This window comes from Hippocampus bargibanti, linkage group LG13, assembly GCF_051943395.1.
Source record: "Hippocampus bargibanti isolate YZ-2025 linkage group LG13, ASM5194339v1, whole genome shotgun sequence".
Lineage (NCBI taxonomy): Eukaryota > Metazoa > Chordata > Actinopteri > Syngnathiformes > Syngnathidae > Hippocampus > Hippocampus bargibanti.
In genome coordinates this window covers 13,825,155-13,844,311 of record NC_142746.1, presented here as the reverse complement: position 1 = coordinate 13,844,311, position 19,157 = coordinate 13,825,155, and the positions used below count along the sequence as shown (strand labels likewise).

Sequence of the window (19,157 nt, the reverse complement as noted above, 5' to 3'; positions counted from 1 at the left end):
CCTCCATCATCACATCAGCAAGGTTCTTTGGCGGGCACATGGGTGTCTTTGGCGAGCCAAACAGTTATCTCTGACATTCTGCATTCTATCACTCAATACTCATTTTTGTCATAATATTCAAAGGGTTAATTACTTTTTTGCGGTGACCAACTATTGCTAAGATATTTTGCGGTGCACCTTTGCGCCTTTATATCTGCTATTTTGGCTTATTATCCCTGCAAACTGACTGCATTATGACTATTTTTTGGGGGGTGGTGTCCTCTTCTTCTTTGTCTGTTTCCTAGCAACTTGAAATTTGCTAGCACATTGTTAGAACATCTTTGTGTGGAACCTGCTTGGATTGTTTTTCTTTTTGTCTTGAAAGTGTCAGTCAATTTTTAAAATGGAGAAGGAGCGGATCTTACAGCACTGCCAAAAAAATAATTTTCCTTTGTGCCAGAAAATGGATTATGTCGGTCTGATACTTAGGACACCGTTGTTTATCTTAAAATCTACAGAATTGGAATATTCAATTTGTTGTAAACTTCGTTCCCTGAAAAAAAATATGTATGTGTCATCCAGGTGGGTGATTTAGATTTTATACAAAACATCATAATTATTTAATTATCATACGGGTTACTTAATGTTAATGTTTTTAGAAATAAATATACTTTGTTTGAATGTATGATATAACTTTCTGCGAAATGTCTGATACATTACTTAAATTTATTGATTACATTCATCGACCATGAGACATTGGCATTATAATCCAATTAGTGTCATGTATTAAGTATTATTTAAACAACTTTTATGAAACCAACGGTCTAATTTCAAGTCCCATGAAAAGTTTCAAGAAATTGTCACAAAAGTGCACTCCAATACTAATTCTGAGCTTTCAACTGGCTCGTTTCAATGTCCATTTGATTTGCCGTAGCAAAACATTAACCGAGTTGAGATGGCTCAACACTAATTGGCTTTTTCTCGAGTTTGCTATTGTTAACTTGAAAAATAATTAATATTAATTTATATACATCAGTAGTGCTCGGGCGGTTCTTGTATATTTTTTTCATTATTATTTTTCATTAAGACTGTTATAATCAGTGAGTTCTTCAGAATAGTAAAACTCCTGAATGCATCCCATCACTGTTATTTTCTTGGGAAAACTGCTAAGTGTCCCCACATATACTGAAAATTTTATTTTTTCTTTAACCTTTAAATTTCATTTCAATTGCAGCTTCATTTTTTTCAAATAGCAAAGGATGATCTCATCATGTACATTTCCACCACAGACATTGCCTTATCCCAAAATATAACATGATAAGGTATTCAGATCACCATTTAGCTCAAGATAATGTAGGGGTAGGACGTTTGAGCAACGGAAGCATGTTCCAAACTGAAATAAGTAGGATATGTACAGGTATGTGTGGAAGTGTGTGAGTGGGTGTCTGTGTAGGCGCACATTTTAAGTGCTTGTATTTGAATGGTGTGATCGAAGTTGTACGTAATGCATAGTGCTACTCTGGGCAGAGCTTCACCAAGATGTGGTGAGTCAAGGTGAAATTATTTGTACTCACAAGCTGCCCCGCACTCATCTCAGAGTGCGCTAATGATTCCAAGGTGAGGCAAGTCAGCAGTGTAGATCAGAATATATTTCGGCACGCCGCCGTTGTGAACCATCTGTATGTTCCACTCGGAGCGGTGCGAGTTCAGGTGAGCAGCTGGAAAGCTGCAGATGGCCCAAGTTCTGGTGGAAATTTGTGAGGTCATCGAGATGAATTTCGACAAGCTTTCCCAATGGGGTGATGAGGATGATGTTAAAGCTGATTGTTCTTCTTCCCTTCACAACTCCAAAGGTTCTGCTCTCTATTTTCTGTGTATGAATTTGAAGGCATCAGACAGAGTATTCTGTTTTGATATACAAGGTGTCCTCCTTTCTCGACAATCCCGGCTGCTCATGTTCTGATGTTCACAAGTTCACGTAGTAAAAATGTGCGGTCACACAAAGGTATCCTCACTTACTGCCAAACTTAGTTTTTCTGTTTGATTGTTTCAACTTGATTGACCGGAGGTGTTTTATTTGTTTCATAATGACATGGAGAATATTCTTAGGCTATAATAAAGTAGCATATGACTATAAAATCTAACATGTGGTGTAAAAAGTAAGCATTTGTCATCAGACACCACTGACGTTGAACCCTTGCAAAGGATATTTTTACCCGACACTGACGACACACCGTATTATCCACATTATAAGGTGCACCTTCAACAGCAAGGTATAACATCTAGTGGAAAATGTATATCACATAGTGGAGGGGGGATTTTTCCTCCATTCAGTAAACATGTAAAAAACATTCTGATGTTGTTACAGTAAAGTAATTGTTAGTAGAATCACAATATAGTAACAATCGCAATAGTGCTCAGCAACAACAATAATAACTCACGTAATAACCCTCAAACAAAAGTATAACAACTCAGTGTCCTTATTCACAATATCACCGAGCTTGTTCAATTAGAAAACTACAAAAGAAACATGTAAATCTCACTTTTCATCTTATTCCATATACAGTATATAGAGTGTGGCGAATTATATGGCGCAGGATCAGGTTTAATTTAAAAAATGAAGGGTTCCAGGTGCGCCTTATAGTGGGGAAAATACAGTCATCAGATTTCAATGTTATCCATCGTAAATAATTAAAATTCATAGATATAAGATACAATTAGATATAAGATACTATATATATATATATATATATATATATATATATATATATATACAGTAAAGTCTCGTTATATCGATATTCAAGGGAGTCCGAAAAAATATCGATATAACCGGGACTATCGATATATCCGACCCTGTTTGCATGTAATTTTCTCCGTGCGTGCATAGAAATAGTATCGATATAACCGGGACTATCTATATATCCGATATCGATATAACGAGACTTTACTGTATATTGTTCAAAATCGACATCCTAAATAAATCATGAATGACAAAGATACATTTCAACTTTCGAAATACCATTGATGCCAACTCCCATATATAAACGATGTGACGCTCTCAGTCATTCTGGTGGTGTTCGATAGGCTCAGTCAGGGCCTCATTGTGCTCTTCAATGGGGTTCAAGTAGTGTGAGGATGCATGTACACATGTCACGGAGAAGAAGAGTTAGTTCTTAAGCTCCAGATGGCTCTCAAGCACAGCCAAGATCCTTTTATATCTTCACCACAAATAATGCCACTCAAATATCTTGCATGCTCAGAATGTTCTATATTCTCATGAATGAGTCCATTCGCTCATTTTGTGAAGCAGAGTGTCTTTCACCTTTGTGCATTGGACACTTGATTTTGCTGTGCGACACATCACATAACCATTTGTTCACGTGTCAGCCAAGGACCATTGATCCACGGAAAGGAGAGGCACTCCCAAGGAGAATATTTTCCCTTGCAGTTGGATCAATGCTAGTAGATTAGCACCCCCCCAAAAAAAAAACAACAACCAAACAAAAACATGTGACGCTATAGTGCAGTCCATTAATGATAAAACAAAACACAGTCAACCAAGGTCTTGTCTCTACATTGTCTGTTCAAATTAAACGACACCCTTCAAAGTGAAGATGGTGAAAGCCTTCTTATAAGGCAGACACCAATCCCTGCACCTCTCTCCTGAAAATGACTGTTTTGGAAAAAATAGCATTCAAGGGTTCTTAGAAAGACTAATGCAGGATCCACTAATAACCATTTCAAGACATGCTTTCAATTTTAAAAGGAGTTCTATAGGGCTGTTGAAAACACGAGTTAGTCGTAGATCCTCCCCCCTTAAAGATTCCCATTTCACCATACTTTTCAAATCATCGTACTCACAATCCTTTGTACTCACTCTGCTATGCTATATTCTGCTATATCTTTCCATTTTCATTTCAAGATATACAACATTTCAATTAGTCGTGCAGCTAATGAGTCACAGTCATGATGGGAAGGGAAAACCTGTCTGAAAGATATATATATATCGCTACTTATAAATATTTGAACAAGGGCCTTATGTACTTTTCATCTCCACTGCAGATGGAACTCATCAAACTGAGGACGAACTAAAAATACTGGTGCACTGGCATTATTGTGAATGCAATGGTAAAAGTCAGCTGGTGAAATGCTTGTTCTTGATTTGCATCGTCACTAATTGTTCAAAGTGCACCTAACTGGAAAAAGAACATTCGTCATTGTTTTGGTCATGATATATATTATGGCTTAAATGATATTTAAAGGACAACCGACATCACTTTTTTGTTTCCTAACTGACATCAGAAAAACGTTTATAGCATCTAAAATACCCAAAACACGCAGTATGATATTTTTATTCAAATGCAAAACACCAATAAAAATGACTTAAAGCAGGGGTGTCCAAAGTCGGTCCTCGAGGGCCACTGTCAGAATTCTGACAACCGTATTTTTTTTTCTTCAGTGGCCCTAATCATCCTCTTCCGTACTGCAGAAACCATGCAACAAAAGTCCAAAAGCATAGCCACTCCCCGTGAATGAAATTTCATATTTCTAACTCACAACCTATGCGAAACAGCTCTTTGAGTAACGGTGCATCATTTCTCCGCACATTCATACATTTCAAAGTCACATTATCACTGGCAGTGACACGGTTTTGCTCTTTTCCGAGTCACTGCTCCTGAGGAGTGAGGTTGTTTCGCAACTGGTGTTGATGTATGTGAACATGTACAAGCACTTGTAGAAAAAACACGATGAGGGGTCATCCTTTGCACTTTTCACTGGTAGACATTTCCAGGAATGAATGAAAAACTTGATCCAAAGTATTGCCAATGTTTTTAAAGAAGTTCAGCACCCCTATGGATATCATTTTGGCTGTTAAAAAGCATGCGCATATTATAAGTCGTCCTTGTTTAATTTATTTTTCAGACCAGTGCATTGTGACCAGGTCGTATCTTTTCCTCCACAAGTTTTGGTTCTTCAGTACCATCTACTACTTCGGAAACTGGGCCTTTATCGGGGTACATTTTTCTTCTCACAATGGAGTACAACAGCAACTGTCAATTGTTATTGTTCTTTTTTGCTCATGCTCAAGATCGTAAAAGTGATCCACCACTCACAACCATGCAAGATGATTCTAATCATTTGCATCTTATTAAACCATTTTTTTTTTATTGAATTTTGGCTCATCCCTTATATATTTGACATATTGACATTCTAAGTAGCTTTCGTATTAATCTATTGACATTCTTTACTTTTCTTTATTTCCTTACATTCTTTCAGATTTTACATCTAGGCTTTTTTATCCTAAATAGTTGTACTGAATGCCTTGCCTTAAATTCTCTGCCTTAGGCTTTCCTCATCGGCCTGGTGGTGTCATGCTGCCGAGGGAAGAAGTCTGTGATTGAAGGCGAGGTGGAGGCCGACGACTCGGATGTCAGCGAAGATGAATATGTGCACTGAGGTTCAATACGCACGTACCCTCGGGGCAGCACCTCCGCTCATAACCTAAAGGGACTCCAAAGTACAATTTGGCCATACGTGAATTTGTTTCCATTTTATTTTGACAGCTTTAAAGAGAGGTCAGCTCCCATATAACATGACCAACAATATCAGAATTCGAAAAACGTCCCGGAAAGCCACACCCTCAGACAATCGTAGAAACTAGGGCAAAAACTTAAAATCCCATATGTCAAGAAATGATTTGTCTTTACGATTGACTGTCCCCCCCAAAAAAAAGGTTAATTTTGTGTCATGTCCTTCAGTTTGGAAACCACTGCCCTTGAGCCCTAAAATGGCTTCACATTTGCTCTAAAATTCCTTCAACTTTACTTCTGTGCTCGTTGCTGTATGAAATTCACTTCACATTGTTTGTGTCTGTGATTGAAATGAAATGCTGTATGTTGCTGTATATTTCCTGCTTGTGTCACCAATTTCACTTACAAGTCCTCAAATGGCAAGTGGTACTGAATGCATTCAAACAAACCTTTTTTCTTTGTCACACTTTATTTAATTTCCTTGTGTAAATGATTCAAAAAATACTTTTGCTACCTGTATTATAAAGATATTGTGACCGATGCACAATTTTTTGGGGTTGTGTGTTTGATTATTGTATTGTTTTTCATTTTAAAGCACTTGCATGTTGCATTTATAGATTAATCTGCAATTTAATTGACACTAGGAATATGACAATGTTTTTGTTTTCATATCATGGTGGTGTGTGATGAAATGTTGCAATGAAGGACAGCACAAAGGCTTGTCTGAAGCTCAGTTCATGTCGTTTAAAGCATGTTTTCTTCCATGAATAGTCCATGTTATTCATTGACTTCTGTTATATATGGTACCAAGTAACATAATGTGTCCACTATTTAGTGGTTCATGGATTTTGCAAAATAAATGACTTCAAATATGCATGATGTTGTTATTGGAAAGCCACCTACTTTAAAAACAAATTATAATCACGGAACACGATCATACAAGAATTACATCAGAATCATCTTTATTGCCAAGTATGTAGAACACACAAGGAATTCACAAGGAAGTCTGGAGAACACACTGCATATGATCATAAGAAAACTTGAGGCACTATACAGGTCTATTTGCGTGAGTAAATGGCTTGGGGGGGGAAGAAGCTGTTGAAATGTCTGCTGGATTTGGTGCACATGGATCAGTAGCGCCTGCCTCAGGGGAGTAGCTGGAAAAGGTGGTGGGCAGGGTGCGGAGGGTCCAGTAGGATTTTCTGCGCCCTTGTTTGGATTCTTGCAAGTCCTTGATGGTGGGTAGGGCGGTCCCAATGATTTTTTTCCACCGTCCTGAATATAACAAAAGTATAACTGAGAGGGAAGTGCAAAATGATAGATGGCAAATAAATAAATAAATATATTTCAGCTCAGTTCCAAAGTCACCCCTGGTTGGAAATTACTACTGCACTGATTCTTTTGATTGACAGTATCTATTAAGCGGTGCAGTGAATGATGTCTTCAGGTCTCATTAGGTATACCTTACATACTCTCAATTTTGAATCTAATAGGGGAGAAATTGAAAGGTATTTTTTTGTAACATTGTTACTTCACCCTTACTGTGTATACATTTCAGCTAAGAGGGACAGTTAAATACATCCATCCTGGGATTAGTTTGAGGCGCTCAGCCTTTGCCTGCGGTGGATTTGCCGGAAATTTGCTGATGATTGTTCAGTTAAGTGTTTGTGGCATATGCACGTTGTTACTAAATATTGTGCAAGGCTGGTTTTAAGCTTGCTTATTATGAGATTGCTCTCCCCACATCACTTGGTACGAAACAAAATAAGCCGTGATCGGGGGAATAAAAATATAAAGCAAAGATGTGACAGATCAGTCTTATTAAATATTTTCCTTACTTCCCACGTCATCTTTGAGACAAATTCCTCCTGAGATAAATGATAAAACCTTTTTTTTAATTATGATTTTCTTTTTTTTATATATAGTCACGTACAAACCGCTGGGTGAATGTGTCACACTGTCGTATCCCAGCAGTGAGAAACAATATTTTCTGGTATATAAGGCACACCCAAAAGCCTTGATTTTCTCCAAAGAGTGGTTCATGGATTTTGCAAAATAAATGACTCCCTTGCTTTAGCAGCATGATGTAGGATCGGTTATTATGCCTGCTGCCCCTTTCTGAAATTCTGGGTTTGAACCCGGGACTTGTATTTGGAGTTTCTTCTAGTATTTAAGTGCAGTAAATGTTTTTTACAATCATATTCAGTGCTATAGTTTTCAGGAATATAACATCTCCTTCGTGATGTACACATTGGCCTACTACATTGGTGCATTTTTTAATATTGATCCTAAAATTTGGAGGTTTGTACTTTGGTGTTTGAAAAAAAAATGTTTCTGAACCACTTCTCCAATGGTTTGAGCATGTGGTATGCCTTATTTTTGTAATTGTGCAAGCAGCAGATGTACACTGGCTTGCGGCATGCCCACAGGTTTGAATTTTCCTCACAGGTTCTTCTGATGAAGCCATAGCGGTGCCTCTGGCAACAGAGTGAAGCATGAAGGATCCAATGTGATTGTCTCATTCACACTGTGGGCCCTCTCTGTGTATACCACTCACCCCCCCGGGCGCTGGGAGAAGGGGCAGGGGTTTGGCAGGGCGATCAGCAGCATCCACAGCTTTATTTGGGAACATACAAACAAGACCAGCGTGTTGTCTCAAGGGCACGCCACCTTAAGTCAACGCTATTAAACACACATCCATATAATCAGCTTGCTCACTACATTTTTAAAAGTCTTGAGCAATTTGTTACCCCAATGTTCCCAAGTAGTTAACATTTCAATACATTCTGGATAATTTCCCAGAGTTTTGAAACCCATTCGGACAGAAAAATGGTCTTGATGCCTCTGTACTGAACATCTATCCCCTTATATCAAGTCCTTGAGGAGCTATTTTTCCCAACAGTTCTGACTTTCTTCGACCAAATATAGTAAAATCTCGTTACAATGCACCTCCAGGCACGACGACTCTTTACGCTATGATGGTAGGTCGTTCAATCAGTTTCCAATGAAATGGCCGCCAGCTCGGATGTCAAATACAGTATGAACGGTATACAGATGCGTAAACATGAACATGGAAAAGGGAGACACAAAGAAACAGTAATAGTTGCTTTTAAGATGATGTGCTCGGGACCGTGCCGTGCCTCCAGAAGCACAACGGAGGGAAAGAAGAAACTGTAGATTTTGTTCATCAGCAAAGTCACAGTGGCAGTTAATTTCCCATGGTTTGTTGTAACAGGCCTTTTTTGTTGTAATGACATTTATGTAGTAACCGTGTTTGTTGTATGCAAACTCGGCAAATGAAAGAAATAGGGATTGTATGCTATGGAATTTGTAAAAATCTTGCGTTGCCGATTGGTCAAATGGCCTTCCTGTATGAATCCAAAAGTGCAGTGAGAAAGGAACCACAAATTTGACACCACACCTGAAGCAGTACGAACATATTTCCTCTTTTATTTACATTCCTTTTCAAATGTTAACATTTTCGCTATAACTTTTGATCAGGTTGGCATTATTTCTTTTTTTTCCTCATTAAAATAAATGGGCACAATCAAAACATATGTAGACAAAAGTTTATTTACACCATAACACAAAAAAAATTCTTTTGTTTTGCTTTGTTTTTAATTTTTATTTTTATTTTTTTTTGTTTTATATATTTTAGACAGGGCTGCAGATGGGGGAGCTTGCCAGGGATCCTTCAATCGGGGTCCGCAGTATTAAAGTTGTGAAATATATTATTTATATAAAAGTGAGTATTATCTTTATTGCATTGAAAGCAATGAAGAATGTGGCCGGACAAACATTCATTTTAATATGACACAAAAGATACTCTTTCCCTCCCATGTTTCATACTAGAAAGTAAAAAGTGTCGCAATGGCCAAACGGACTGTTATAAACGTTTTAAAAACCTGCATAAATATATACATTGTACTCCTGGGCCGAGCAGCAACCAGACCAAACGAAGCTGGGACCACATGGCGTGTCGTTCGCTCTATGAGGTTTCTTTTGGATTTTAGGGATATAGTATATTTCGATATATTTTTCCGCATTCTTTCCAATTTCTCAAAAAGATAATTTGAAACAATGTGATGGTAAATATCGTACACCCGGCTGCCCTGCACTAAGTACACTAGTGAGAATACAAAAAAAGTAACACTGATGGTTTTCCAAGTTCCTTCTTCCCCATTTTTCCAGTCTCTTTCTTTCACTTTCATCAGTCTCACATTGGCACATAAAGTCCATGTCATGCTCCCAATTATCCCGACACGAACGCCAAGGCTGTTATAAAAGTCTGTTGCTTTATTCAGTGCAAAATACATCATTTCCTCTTCTTCCTTTTCTTCTTTGTCCTCTCCTCCTTCCCAAGTTTGCATTTTCTACTTCACCTCTAGACTTCTGTTTGGAAATCCCCCTCCTGGACATCTAGGGGAAGGTTGACACACTTTTCCCACTCGGCGGGTGTCATTTCCAGCGTGTCCTTGGCGCTAGAGTCTAGTACATTCATAGTGGCGTAATTCTGGTACTCGCATGCTGGGTTGTAGCTCTCCCATGGGTTCTTGTTTGGGATTGCCTTGTCCTGTGAACACGGGCCACATTAGTCAGCATTACATCTTCGTTACAGAGTTTTATAGCCACATTTCCTCTGCAGTGATTTCCCCCAATAAGTGGGGGAGACGTTCCGGATCCACTTGCAATACCTGAAAATCTGAGATACATTCTTAAGGGGCAGTAAAAATAAACAAATGAGATCATGTGCTTGCACAGGTATGGACACCCTAATACAGCTCGAGATGTACTGTGTTCATAACCACCTCTCTCTAAAATATTCTACACGTTGTGGGTAGTATTATTGATGGAAACACGTTTTGAAATAACCCATCTTACTCCGGTTATTTTAGATCACAAATCCCTGGCATTGGATCAGGGGTTTGTTGAATTTTTAAATCCATTGTATGCTCTTCACATGTCGGCCTTTCCTCTCGGCACCTTGGTAGCAACGACCTCAAAGTCACCATTATAATAGGAAGGAGGCGCTGCTCGCAGGTAGGACATATGAAATGTAAAGTCATTTTTTAGAAAATATCACTGCAGTCGAATGATTGTAAGTGAAAGGGGGGCGGTGGTTGGGAAAAATAAGAGGGGGGATTTTACGTGGGTTGGCGTGCATGTGCTGATCTTCCATAGGTTTGCGTTTGCACAATATGAAGGAAAGGAAGTTCACCAGCTTAATAAGATATGCCAGTAGGAAAAGGCGGCATATAAATATTAATTATTATTTCTGTCATAAATTCTGATTATTATGGACTATTTTTAGATTTCATTGTTGAACATTAATTAAAGAAGTAAGGGTTATAGCTTATATCTCCCGAAACACAAATATCCCGAAATGTTTGTGCGTGGTGTATGTCACAGCTCCGCAAAGGCTCTTTAGAAGCCCACACAATCTTCTGTTTAATGGTCTCTGCACCTCATATGCTATATTTTTGATTTACCGCTGCATGGTGTTTGTGAACGTGTGCGTAGATCAATTGCCTTGCTGTGGTTATAGACTTCTGGCTCGCAAGTGACAGAGAATATCCGATCCGTCTGATATGAATCAGCTTTTTATCCTTCAATGATAGAAGCTTTTTTTAAAATTCATTTATTTTTTCTTACGGCGGCGCCTTTCGCGCAGCATATTAAAGCTTTTTGCTATTTTTCAAGTCACTGTTTTCTATAAGTGGCACAGACACAGAATGGCAGGGCCAAATACAACCGGCAATGGAGTTGACATTGGAACCATGAGAGAAGCAGGAACGGCGTAGGTACAAAATGAACGTTAAGACTTCAAATTTATCTTCACGTCTCTTTTATCCTGTGAAATGTAAAATGTGAAAGACCAAATGGAAGATTTTCTTTACTGACGATGACCATAAGCAACAGTGGTTCAATCATTATTTTTCAGATTTTTTTAATGACAAGATTTTGAGAATCCAGAAGGTCCTTGGTTAACTCTTAAGAAAGTTCTCTTCCTAAAGTGGGAATTTAACCCAGATTTGCATGTCAGAATGTGCCTATCATTGATGCTAACGCAGTGGTCAAGTCATAAGTACAATACATATTTGACAAGAATCTTATACGTCACACTAGGCATCATAATGATTTAAAGCTGGGCTCCGTGAGTGAGCACAGTTATATATCCCTCTGGCTCGATGGCTTCGAAGGCGGATTAATGTCAGATCATCTGTTACAGCTCTCAAGCGGCTATTTTGTTGGATCTCTGTGTCAAATAGGCAACTGACATGACAAATATCCAAAGTGGTTCACATGGGAGAAATAAAACTGGAATTGTATCATCGTGTAAATGCAGCCTTAGAAGAACAGCACACTTCAGGTCAGGTTGGGATGCTGATAGATTAAATCATCCGCCATGCATTTCTGGTAAAAAAATGGTGTTGCTAAGTAGATAAATGTATATGTAAATCAAAGTGCATTCATGGCCTTGCATTGGAATGGATGCACTCTCGAGAGCAAACATCCTTCTTCTCCGTGACTGGCCTGGAGGAGAAAATGCATTTTTTCTTTGAAAATAAATACATAAATAAATAAAAGCAAGGAGGCAGACTATTGCCAAATAACGCCTGCTGCCCCCCTTTGCCAGCTGCTGGCTCTGTATAAATGAACAACCTGTTCTACATAACCTCTCATTAGCAAAATCACACACATGTAGTCTGCACTGCACGTTAAAATAAGCTTCAGCTGGATGTCAATGTCGCTGAACACCCCCCACCCCCCACACTGGTTTCCTGTTACTCACCATGCTCCCCATATTTGGTATGTCTCGAAATCGGTCCAGGGTTTGAAATTTCTGATTCAGTTCCTGGAACAGCTCCATGTGTCTTTTCCTGGTGTGCATGACTTTCTGCAATGGCAAGGGTTTTTGCTTTGGTATTGACAGCCAATAATGCAAATGCATCTTCTCTCCACCCACTCGCACTCTGATCAATATGTTAGTGACCAGGTAGTTTGCTTGTCGGCCAGGTTCCAAACAGATATGCTCAGGTTTGCATATATATACTATAACACACCGCCAAAATAGAGGAAACATTGGGACGATTTGGACCAGGACCGCAGAATGACTCCATTCAAAATTGCAAGAGTAATCGAAACAAGCTTAATTCTTTTGTGACAAATTGCCTCATTTAACGTTTTGTTGGCATAAGAACCCTTGTAATCCAATCTTGGCCCGCGGCTTCCTTATAAAGGGGCTGTGTGTCTACTTTAAAGCCAGAAACACTGCCAAAAGCTTTCATTCTGTTCCCTTCACTTAGAAATGGGTGCATTATATGTATGTGTGTGTGTGTGTGTGTGTGTGTGTATATATATATATATATATATATATATATATATATATATATATATATATATATATATATATATATATATATATATATATAAACCTGATTTGGCAATGCAAAGGAATGCAAAATTCCGCCAAATGAGAGGTGGAATTTGCATGACAAAACTTGCAGTTCAAATTAGTCATAAAATGTCTTTAAAAAATGACTTTAAAAGCATATCATTTAAAAATCAGCGCAGAGGCGATGGATGGTGGAGATGGAGGATGATGGAAATGTTGATGAACGCTCGTCCTGTTTGTCAGTTGAGAGCCTTGCTTTTACCTTAACTACATAGCGCGACAATAAATCTTGTAAACTCCAATAAGCTTAAGAGGCATAAGTTTGAGTAAATCAAATGACAAACACAAGGATAGGTTTACGTGGTATATTAAAAAAGAGAAATTAGATAAATGCATGTCTTAAGCGAAGGAATGTGTTTCAACATACCTCAAAGTCCAGATCAGAATATCGTGATTTCCTTCTCTGTAAAAAGAAAAAAATAAAATAAAATAAAACATGAGAAAAATATTTTAGGGCCGCCACAACACAGTAAGGTACTGTATGTGTCTATGAATACAGTGATGAATTTTAGTCAAGATACACATTTTTGAATATTTTCTGTACGATAAGGTGCAACAAAAACATTTAATTTTCTCAAAAGCCAACTGTGCACCTTATAATCCAATACACCTTATTTATGGATCAGTATTCTCACCTATTTTTAATTTACATCTGTAGCAGTTGTCAAAGCTCAATATAAAGGTCTCTTATACTTATTGTATTCCCCAATGTGTTGCTTCATCTAGTCGATGCATATTGCAATTACTTGCAGTAGCTTTTATTCTATGCACACCCAGTGCTTCCTGTTTGTCCAATGCTGAACATTGTTTTATTTTGACTAGATTCTCTCTGAGTAATGTATTTTATAATACTCATAAACTAGCAAAAAGCAGCGCACGCACAAAGCCAGCTCGGAGCGCACAATATGGGGCGATATAGGACTTCAAATACCCAAGTTTTTATGCTGCTCGTGTCAATTATTCATTTTATATTTGTTCTGTGGTTTCTGTTGCATGTTTAAGCACTCCCACGGTCACCATATTAAAGCATTGAGCTTACCTTTGTTATGGTGTGGGTAAAGGTAAATAAATATGCACAGTTGATGTGCGGGCGTTGTTGTTGTTGTGTTTTATTGTTCAGGCATTATTTGATTATTGTTGTGATGTCACTGATGAATTACTGACTCAGGTTTATGCTACACTTGTGTAGGATTTTCTGAAGTTGCCCCAATGTGATTAGTAAATAAAAATACATGTAATTGAAGTAGATAAATGAACATTCCTAAATCTTTATTATCTTTTATTCATTGTTCATCTACCTTTAGTTTCACAAAACCTTAACTCAAGCACTGCCAGATGTGAAAATGTGTCCACTCCAGTGCAAGGATTTTTGTCATTGTCACTCAAATTCCAGGACGCACAGAATATTTAGTTTTAGGACTACACAAACATTCAATGGAGTGTGAGAAACTTTAGACTCTCTTCTTTCATCAGAAAAAAAGTTAATACCTAAATTATATGGGTCTGGAGTTATATGAGCTTGAAATGAGGGTGGCTGTCCAAAATACAATGCAATTGCATTTTGGTTTAAATAGCGCTATAACAACAGCTGAAGCTGGAACAAAGCGCTAATGCTGCCCCCTTGTGGAAAAGAAAAAAAAACGCCAAAGGCCATGGACAGCGCTTTATAGGCACCCAACCATGAGAAAAACAAAACCCAAACAAATTTGGGAATGGTGCTCTGTGTCATATTTTCATTTCCCGAATAAATTCGTGAATGGCAGTGAATGAGTTAAAAACAATGCCTGTGATGAACCACAATTTAACTGGGCAACACAATGCTTATAGACAACCAAGATTTCTCAATAAGACCCACCTGACAAAGATCTTCAACCAAATGCCTCAATTTACTCCTTATGGATAAAAAGTTATGTGTTTGAAAGTAATAAAAAAAACATGGAACATGGAAATGCTGCTTCCTTGTGGAAGGGAAAAAACATTGCCAGATGTCTGGCCAGCGCTTTATCGGCACACCAGCAAGACAAATAAAAACACAAACAAATTCGGGAATGGCGCTCTATGACATATTTTCAATTCCCGAATAAATTCGGGAATGGCAGCGAATGAGCTAACCTGTGCGACGACCAAAAATAATTCTGTTTATTACCGGGTAGGAAGACCTTGAAAAAAAAAATAACATTAATCACCTTGGCAATTGCAATCAGTGACTTTTTGAAATGGATCCGCCGGATACCATACATAATACGGCATATACAGTGCATGTACCTCTAAGGAGCTCATTGAGATGGTAGAGCCCGTCTCACTCCTCGAGAGTCCGGCGCTCTCCTCCATCTCAGCAAGGAAATTCTTGACGGCCGTGCGGGGTTCAAAGGGCAGATTCTGCATCTGTTCGGGGGCGTTGGGGTACTGCTGCTCCAGGTTCATATTAATGTGGTCCATGCCCGACGGGCTGATGTTGAAGTCAGGGCTCATCTTGTAATGCATCAGCCTCTCGTGCGGGAGCGTATCCATGGTGATGTTCATCTTGGTGTCCTCCTTTAGGTGGGCTGGCAGTGTAGCAGACCCGGAAAGTGCCGCCGCTGCGCGAGGCATGACAATGTAATCCGTCTCCATCATCTGACTCTGTGGCGGGTGGCCCTCCATGTCGTGGGTGCCCATGTTCTGGTCACTCTGGCGCATGCCGTCGTCGGTGCACAGGTAAACGGCGCGGCGCAGCTCTGCGTTGTTGTCGCCGGCGAGTGACTGCTCCTTTAGCTCGCCCACTCCCATGGGCATGTGCAGTGCCGAAGGCTGCTGGATGATCACTTTAGAGATGATGTTGCCGGGCAGCGTAGAGTAGTTGAGGCCTTCAGGAGCTTTCTCGTCCTCATCGTCATTGAGGGATATGCGGGAAAGCGTGCCCGTGACGGTAGCGGCGCGACATGAGCCCATGTCTTTGTGGAGGGCTGATGGGGCGGAAAGCACACATTTAAAATCAGCGATTCATGTCTGTGACAGTGTGCACATAATCCTAAAAGAAAATTTCCAGTTAATATCATCCAATATGGACAGGATGTGATTAAGATACACTGAAAGCCAAAAGCAACGGATGAAACGAACGAGGTGTGCGTTTGTGTGACTTAGCGTTCCAGTACCAGTACGCTAAGTCAACCAAGGCGCTTATAAATGAAATGTATTAATATTAATATTAATATTAATATTAATATTAATATTAATATTAATATTAATATTAATATTAATATTAATATTGCTATGTGTGGCCAAGGGTGTTTCTGTGTTGTCTTAACAATGGTCTCAGGCAATAGAAGAGGTTGAAAAACTTCTGTTCTGATAAAGTCTTAGCTGAAAAACTCGTTTTTGGCAGACAAACCAAACCACACAGCGCCACGGTGGCTGGTGGCCTACTTTGCGGCGGATGAACCCCAAACCACATGGTCGAACAGTGCCACGGTGGCTGGCGGACTAGTTTTTGTCACCCCCTTTCTTTGAATGCAGACATGCTTTGTTATCGAGTGGAGTACTTTTGCTATTATGGGACCGAAAAAGACCCCACCACAGGCTAGTGTTAAGCCAAAGAGGGCACAAAAGAAAATTACAGTCGAGCAGAAGAAGGAGATCATCGAGAAACACGAACGAGGTCTGCGTTTGTGTGATTAGCGTCCCAGTACCAGTATGCTAAGTCGCCCATTTCTACGTGTGGCTAAGGGTGTTTCTGTGTTGTCTAAACAAAGGTCTCAGGCAATAGAAGAGGTTGAAAAACTTCTGTTGATTTGGATTAACGAAAAGCAGCTAACATGGGACAGTGTGAGTGAGGGTATTATCGCCGAGAAAGCACAGCAACTTCACTCGGATATCATCAAGGGGCAATTACATCAACGACCATCACAAAGGTAAATAAAACAACTTTATTATACAGGACAGTTTGTTTCTTTAATTACAATACAATAGCACATTTATTATACATAAAATATGATATATTTTGTGTAGTTTTAAGGCTTCTTTAGTCGAAAATTCTGTTTTATGTGGACTGGGGAACGGATTATTCTTATTTTTAATGGTTTCTTTTGAGAAATAAATGTTCGGCAGACCTTTTCGCCGTACACACACTTTCTGGGAACCAATTAAGTTCGTGAACTGAGGTATATCTATCTATCTATCTATCTATCTATCTATCTATCTATATATATATATATATAAATTTTCATCATGTCATCATATGTCATCATTTTTAATATGATATGCTGCCTGAGGCATAATCTGGATGAAATACAAACGAAACATTTTGCCTTCTGACCCTACAATCACTCAGCAAGATGCACATCACCATGCACGTTTACCCCTGAGGCGGCAGCGACAAACGCATCTTTGTGCACCACTAATAATTGTACAAATGTGAGCACAGAGAGCAATCTCTGAAATCATTTGCAGCTGTACTTTTGTCTTCTTCTGATCATGATTTATTCATGACACAGGAATGCTTTTGTTTTTGTTATTTGTGTGTGTGTGTCACATAGATGCACTTGAGTTTGACAGGACTGTGTCTTGTTCCTATTGAAGTATATGAGCCAGAAGATTTTCTGAGACCTTTGAATAAGTATGATTGATTTGATCTTAACCTTGGTATTTCTTTAACAACTCTTAAATACTACCTACTCTTGTAAAGCTGCTCAAAAGCACAAAAGAAGACACTAAACTAAATATGACCTTCACAGAACTTAATACTCTGTCATGCCGAATTCTACTGGGGCTTGAACTCCGATTTATGAAGGTGTGAAACATTTATACAGTCTAATGACAGTGGCTTTGTTGAAATGCACGGCAGTCTGGTTCCACTTAAAAAGTCCATATAAGGAGTAGCCAACAGCTCTTTTTTATAATGTTTTGTTGTCAGATTAAAGTCAGTGCATTGGTAACTGTGAAAAACTCCTGTGGGGATTGTTGGCTCTTATGCAACGGCGGCTATTTTTACTGTCTAACCTCTTTTGGGGGTCTTTACTTGCAAGGGGAGGAAATTGTTGTTACAGTGCTCAGCATAAATAGGCACTCCCCTACAGAACGTGTTGAAAAAAATATTTCTTTCAGAATCAATCTTCAATGACATGATGTATTACAAAATGCTCCCAAAATGTGGGCCAGTGATTGCAAATGTGTGTCAAGCGGGATTGTCACAATGGAACGGATTATATCAATGTCGCAAACATAAGCACACACTACTGAAAACTTGGAAAAACATTTTCAATTCATAATATCTTCTTTCAATTCATTGAGAAGCAGGGGTTACTTTCAAAAACTAAGTTCCTTTGGGTAATTTAAGTGGATGAGCTTACCTGACCGGCAGGCAATATCGACGTCCTTTTCGAAATCCGTCTGCAAATGAGGAAACATCATTTTACATCTGGGAACAACAATCATTTTACATCTGGGAAACACCTCCTACTATGCTACACATCAGTCAAAACAAAACATTTTTCGATAAATGCATGTTTTAAAGGCATACTTTTCAAGATCGCACTTATGGTGGATCCTTTTCCAACACTAATGGAGTGGCCAGTGAGCATATATGCATATCTATGCATGACGGTACAAATGGAAAGCGAGGCATTTTGCACCTATTGCAAATGACCGTATTAAACCGAGAGAGCCAGACGCCACTCTGCTTTTGTCAAGACTATTTCCCTAAGAGGAGTATTACAATACTCATGTCAGATCATTTCTCTGACATGCCACTGGTATGGTAGCGAGATGAAGAGACTGGCATGCCAATTTTAATGGTGTGGTGGAGAGCGATGCTCCATTATCCCAGGAGAGGAAACGAGGGAGATGCATGCCTGATGGGGATGGGGGTCAATTATTTCAATTAAACAAAAATAAAGGCTTGAGCTTTAAGGGCATAAGAGGGGCAAAAATGGCATGTGGAATCTATTCAGGGGACTCTGGATTAAGAGAATTAAGAGAATGCCAGTGACCTTTGCAAACCATCTCACAAGAAGACGAAATGCAGTTCATTGTGAACTGTGTATTCCATCCTCATCTATTTATCATTATTGACATATTCATTTTGGACTGAGCTGCCTGCACAGAGCTGCACGACTCATTTGCATAAAGAATACAAGCTGACTCAGCAAGGTGGCTGGAACCCAGAGTCGAGTGCACAATTTGTCTTTGCACATTATAAATGTCAACTTATGTAC

General features: G+C 39.0%; 2 protein-coding genes across 11 annotated transcripts in view; one reads left to right on the top strand and one right to left on the bottom strand.

Moving 5' to 3' along the window:
* lmbrd1 (LMBR1 domain containing 1) overlaps positions 1 to 6,384 on the top strand; it is a 34,212-nt gene extending 27,828 nt beyond the window's left edge. Inside the window, exons 15-16 of the mRNA XM_089012443.1 lie at positions 4,903 to 4,994; positions 5,326 to 6,384. Of these exons, the coding sequence (XP_088868569.1) occupies positions 4,903 to 4,994; positions 5,326 to 5,436 (203 nt within the window). The 3' untranslated portion in view covers positions 5,437 to 6,384. The remainder of the gene's footprint in view (positions 1 to 4,902; positions 4,995 to 5,325) is intronic.
* A 2,683-nt stretch (positions 6,385 to 9,067) lies between these two features.
* adgrb3 (adhesion G protein-coupled receptor B3) overlaps positions 9,068 to 19,157 on the bottom strand; it is a 124,628-nt gene continuing 114,538 nt past the window's right edge. For 8 of the 10 annotated variants that reach the window (XM_089011519.1, XM_089011522.1, XM_089011520.1 and 5 more), the window contains 5 exons: positions 18,294 to 18,333; positions 15,232 to 15,911; positions 13,334 to 13,369; positions 12,304 to 12,408; positions 9,068 to 10,083 (listed from right to left, as the gene is read on the bottom strand). In XM_089011519.1, the coding sequence (XP_088867645.1) occupies positions 9,895 to 10,083; positions 12,304 to 12,408; positions 13,334 to 13,369; positions 15,232 to 15,911; positions 18,294 to 18,333 (1,050 nt within the window). In that variant the 3' untranslated portion in view covers positions 9,068 to 9,894. The remainder of the gene's footprint in view (positions 10,084 to 12,303; positions 12,409 to 13,333; positions 13,370 to 15,231; positions 15,912 to 18,293; positions 18,334 to 19,157) is intronic. The other 2 variants (XM_089011524.1, XM_089011526.1) reach the window with 1 other exon arrangement.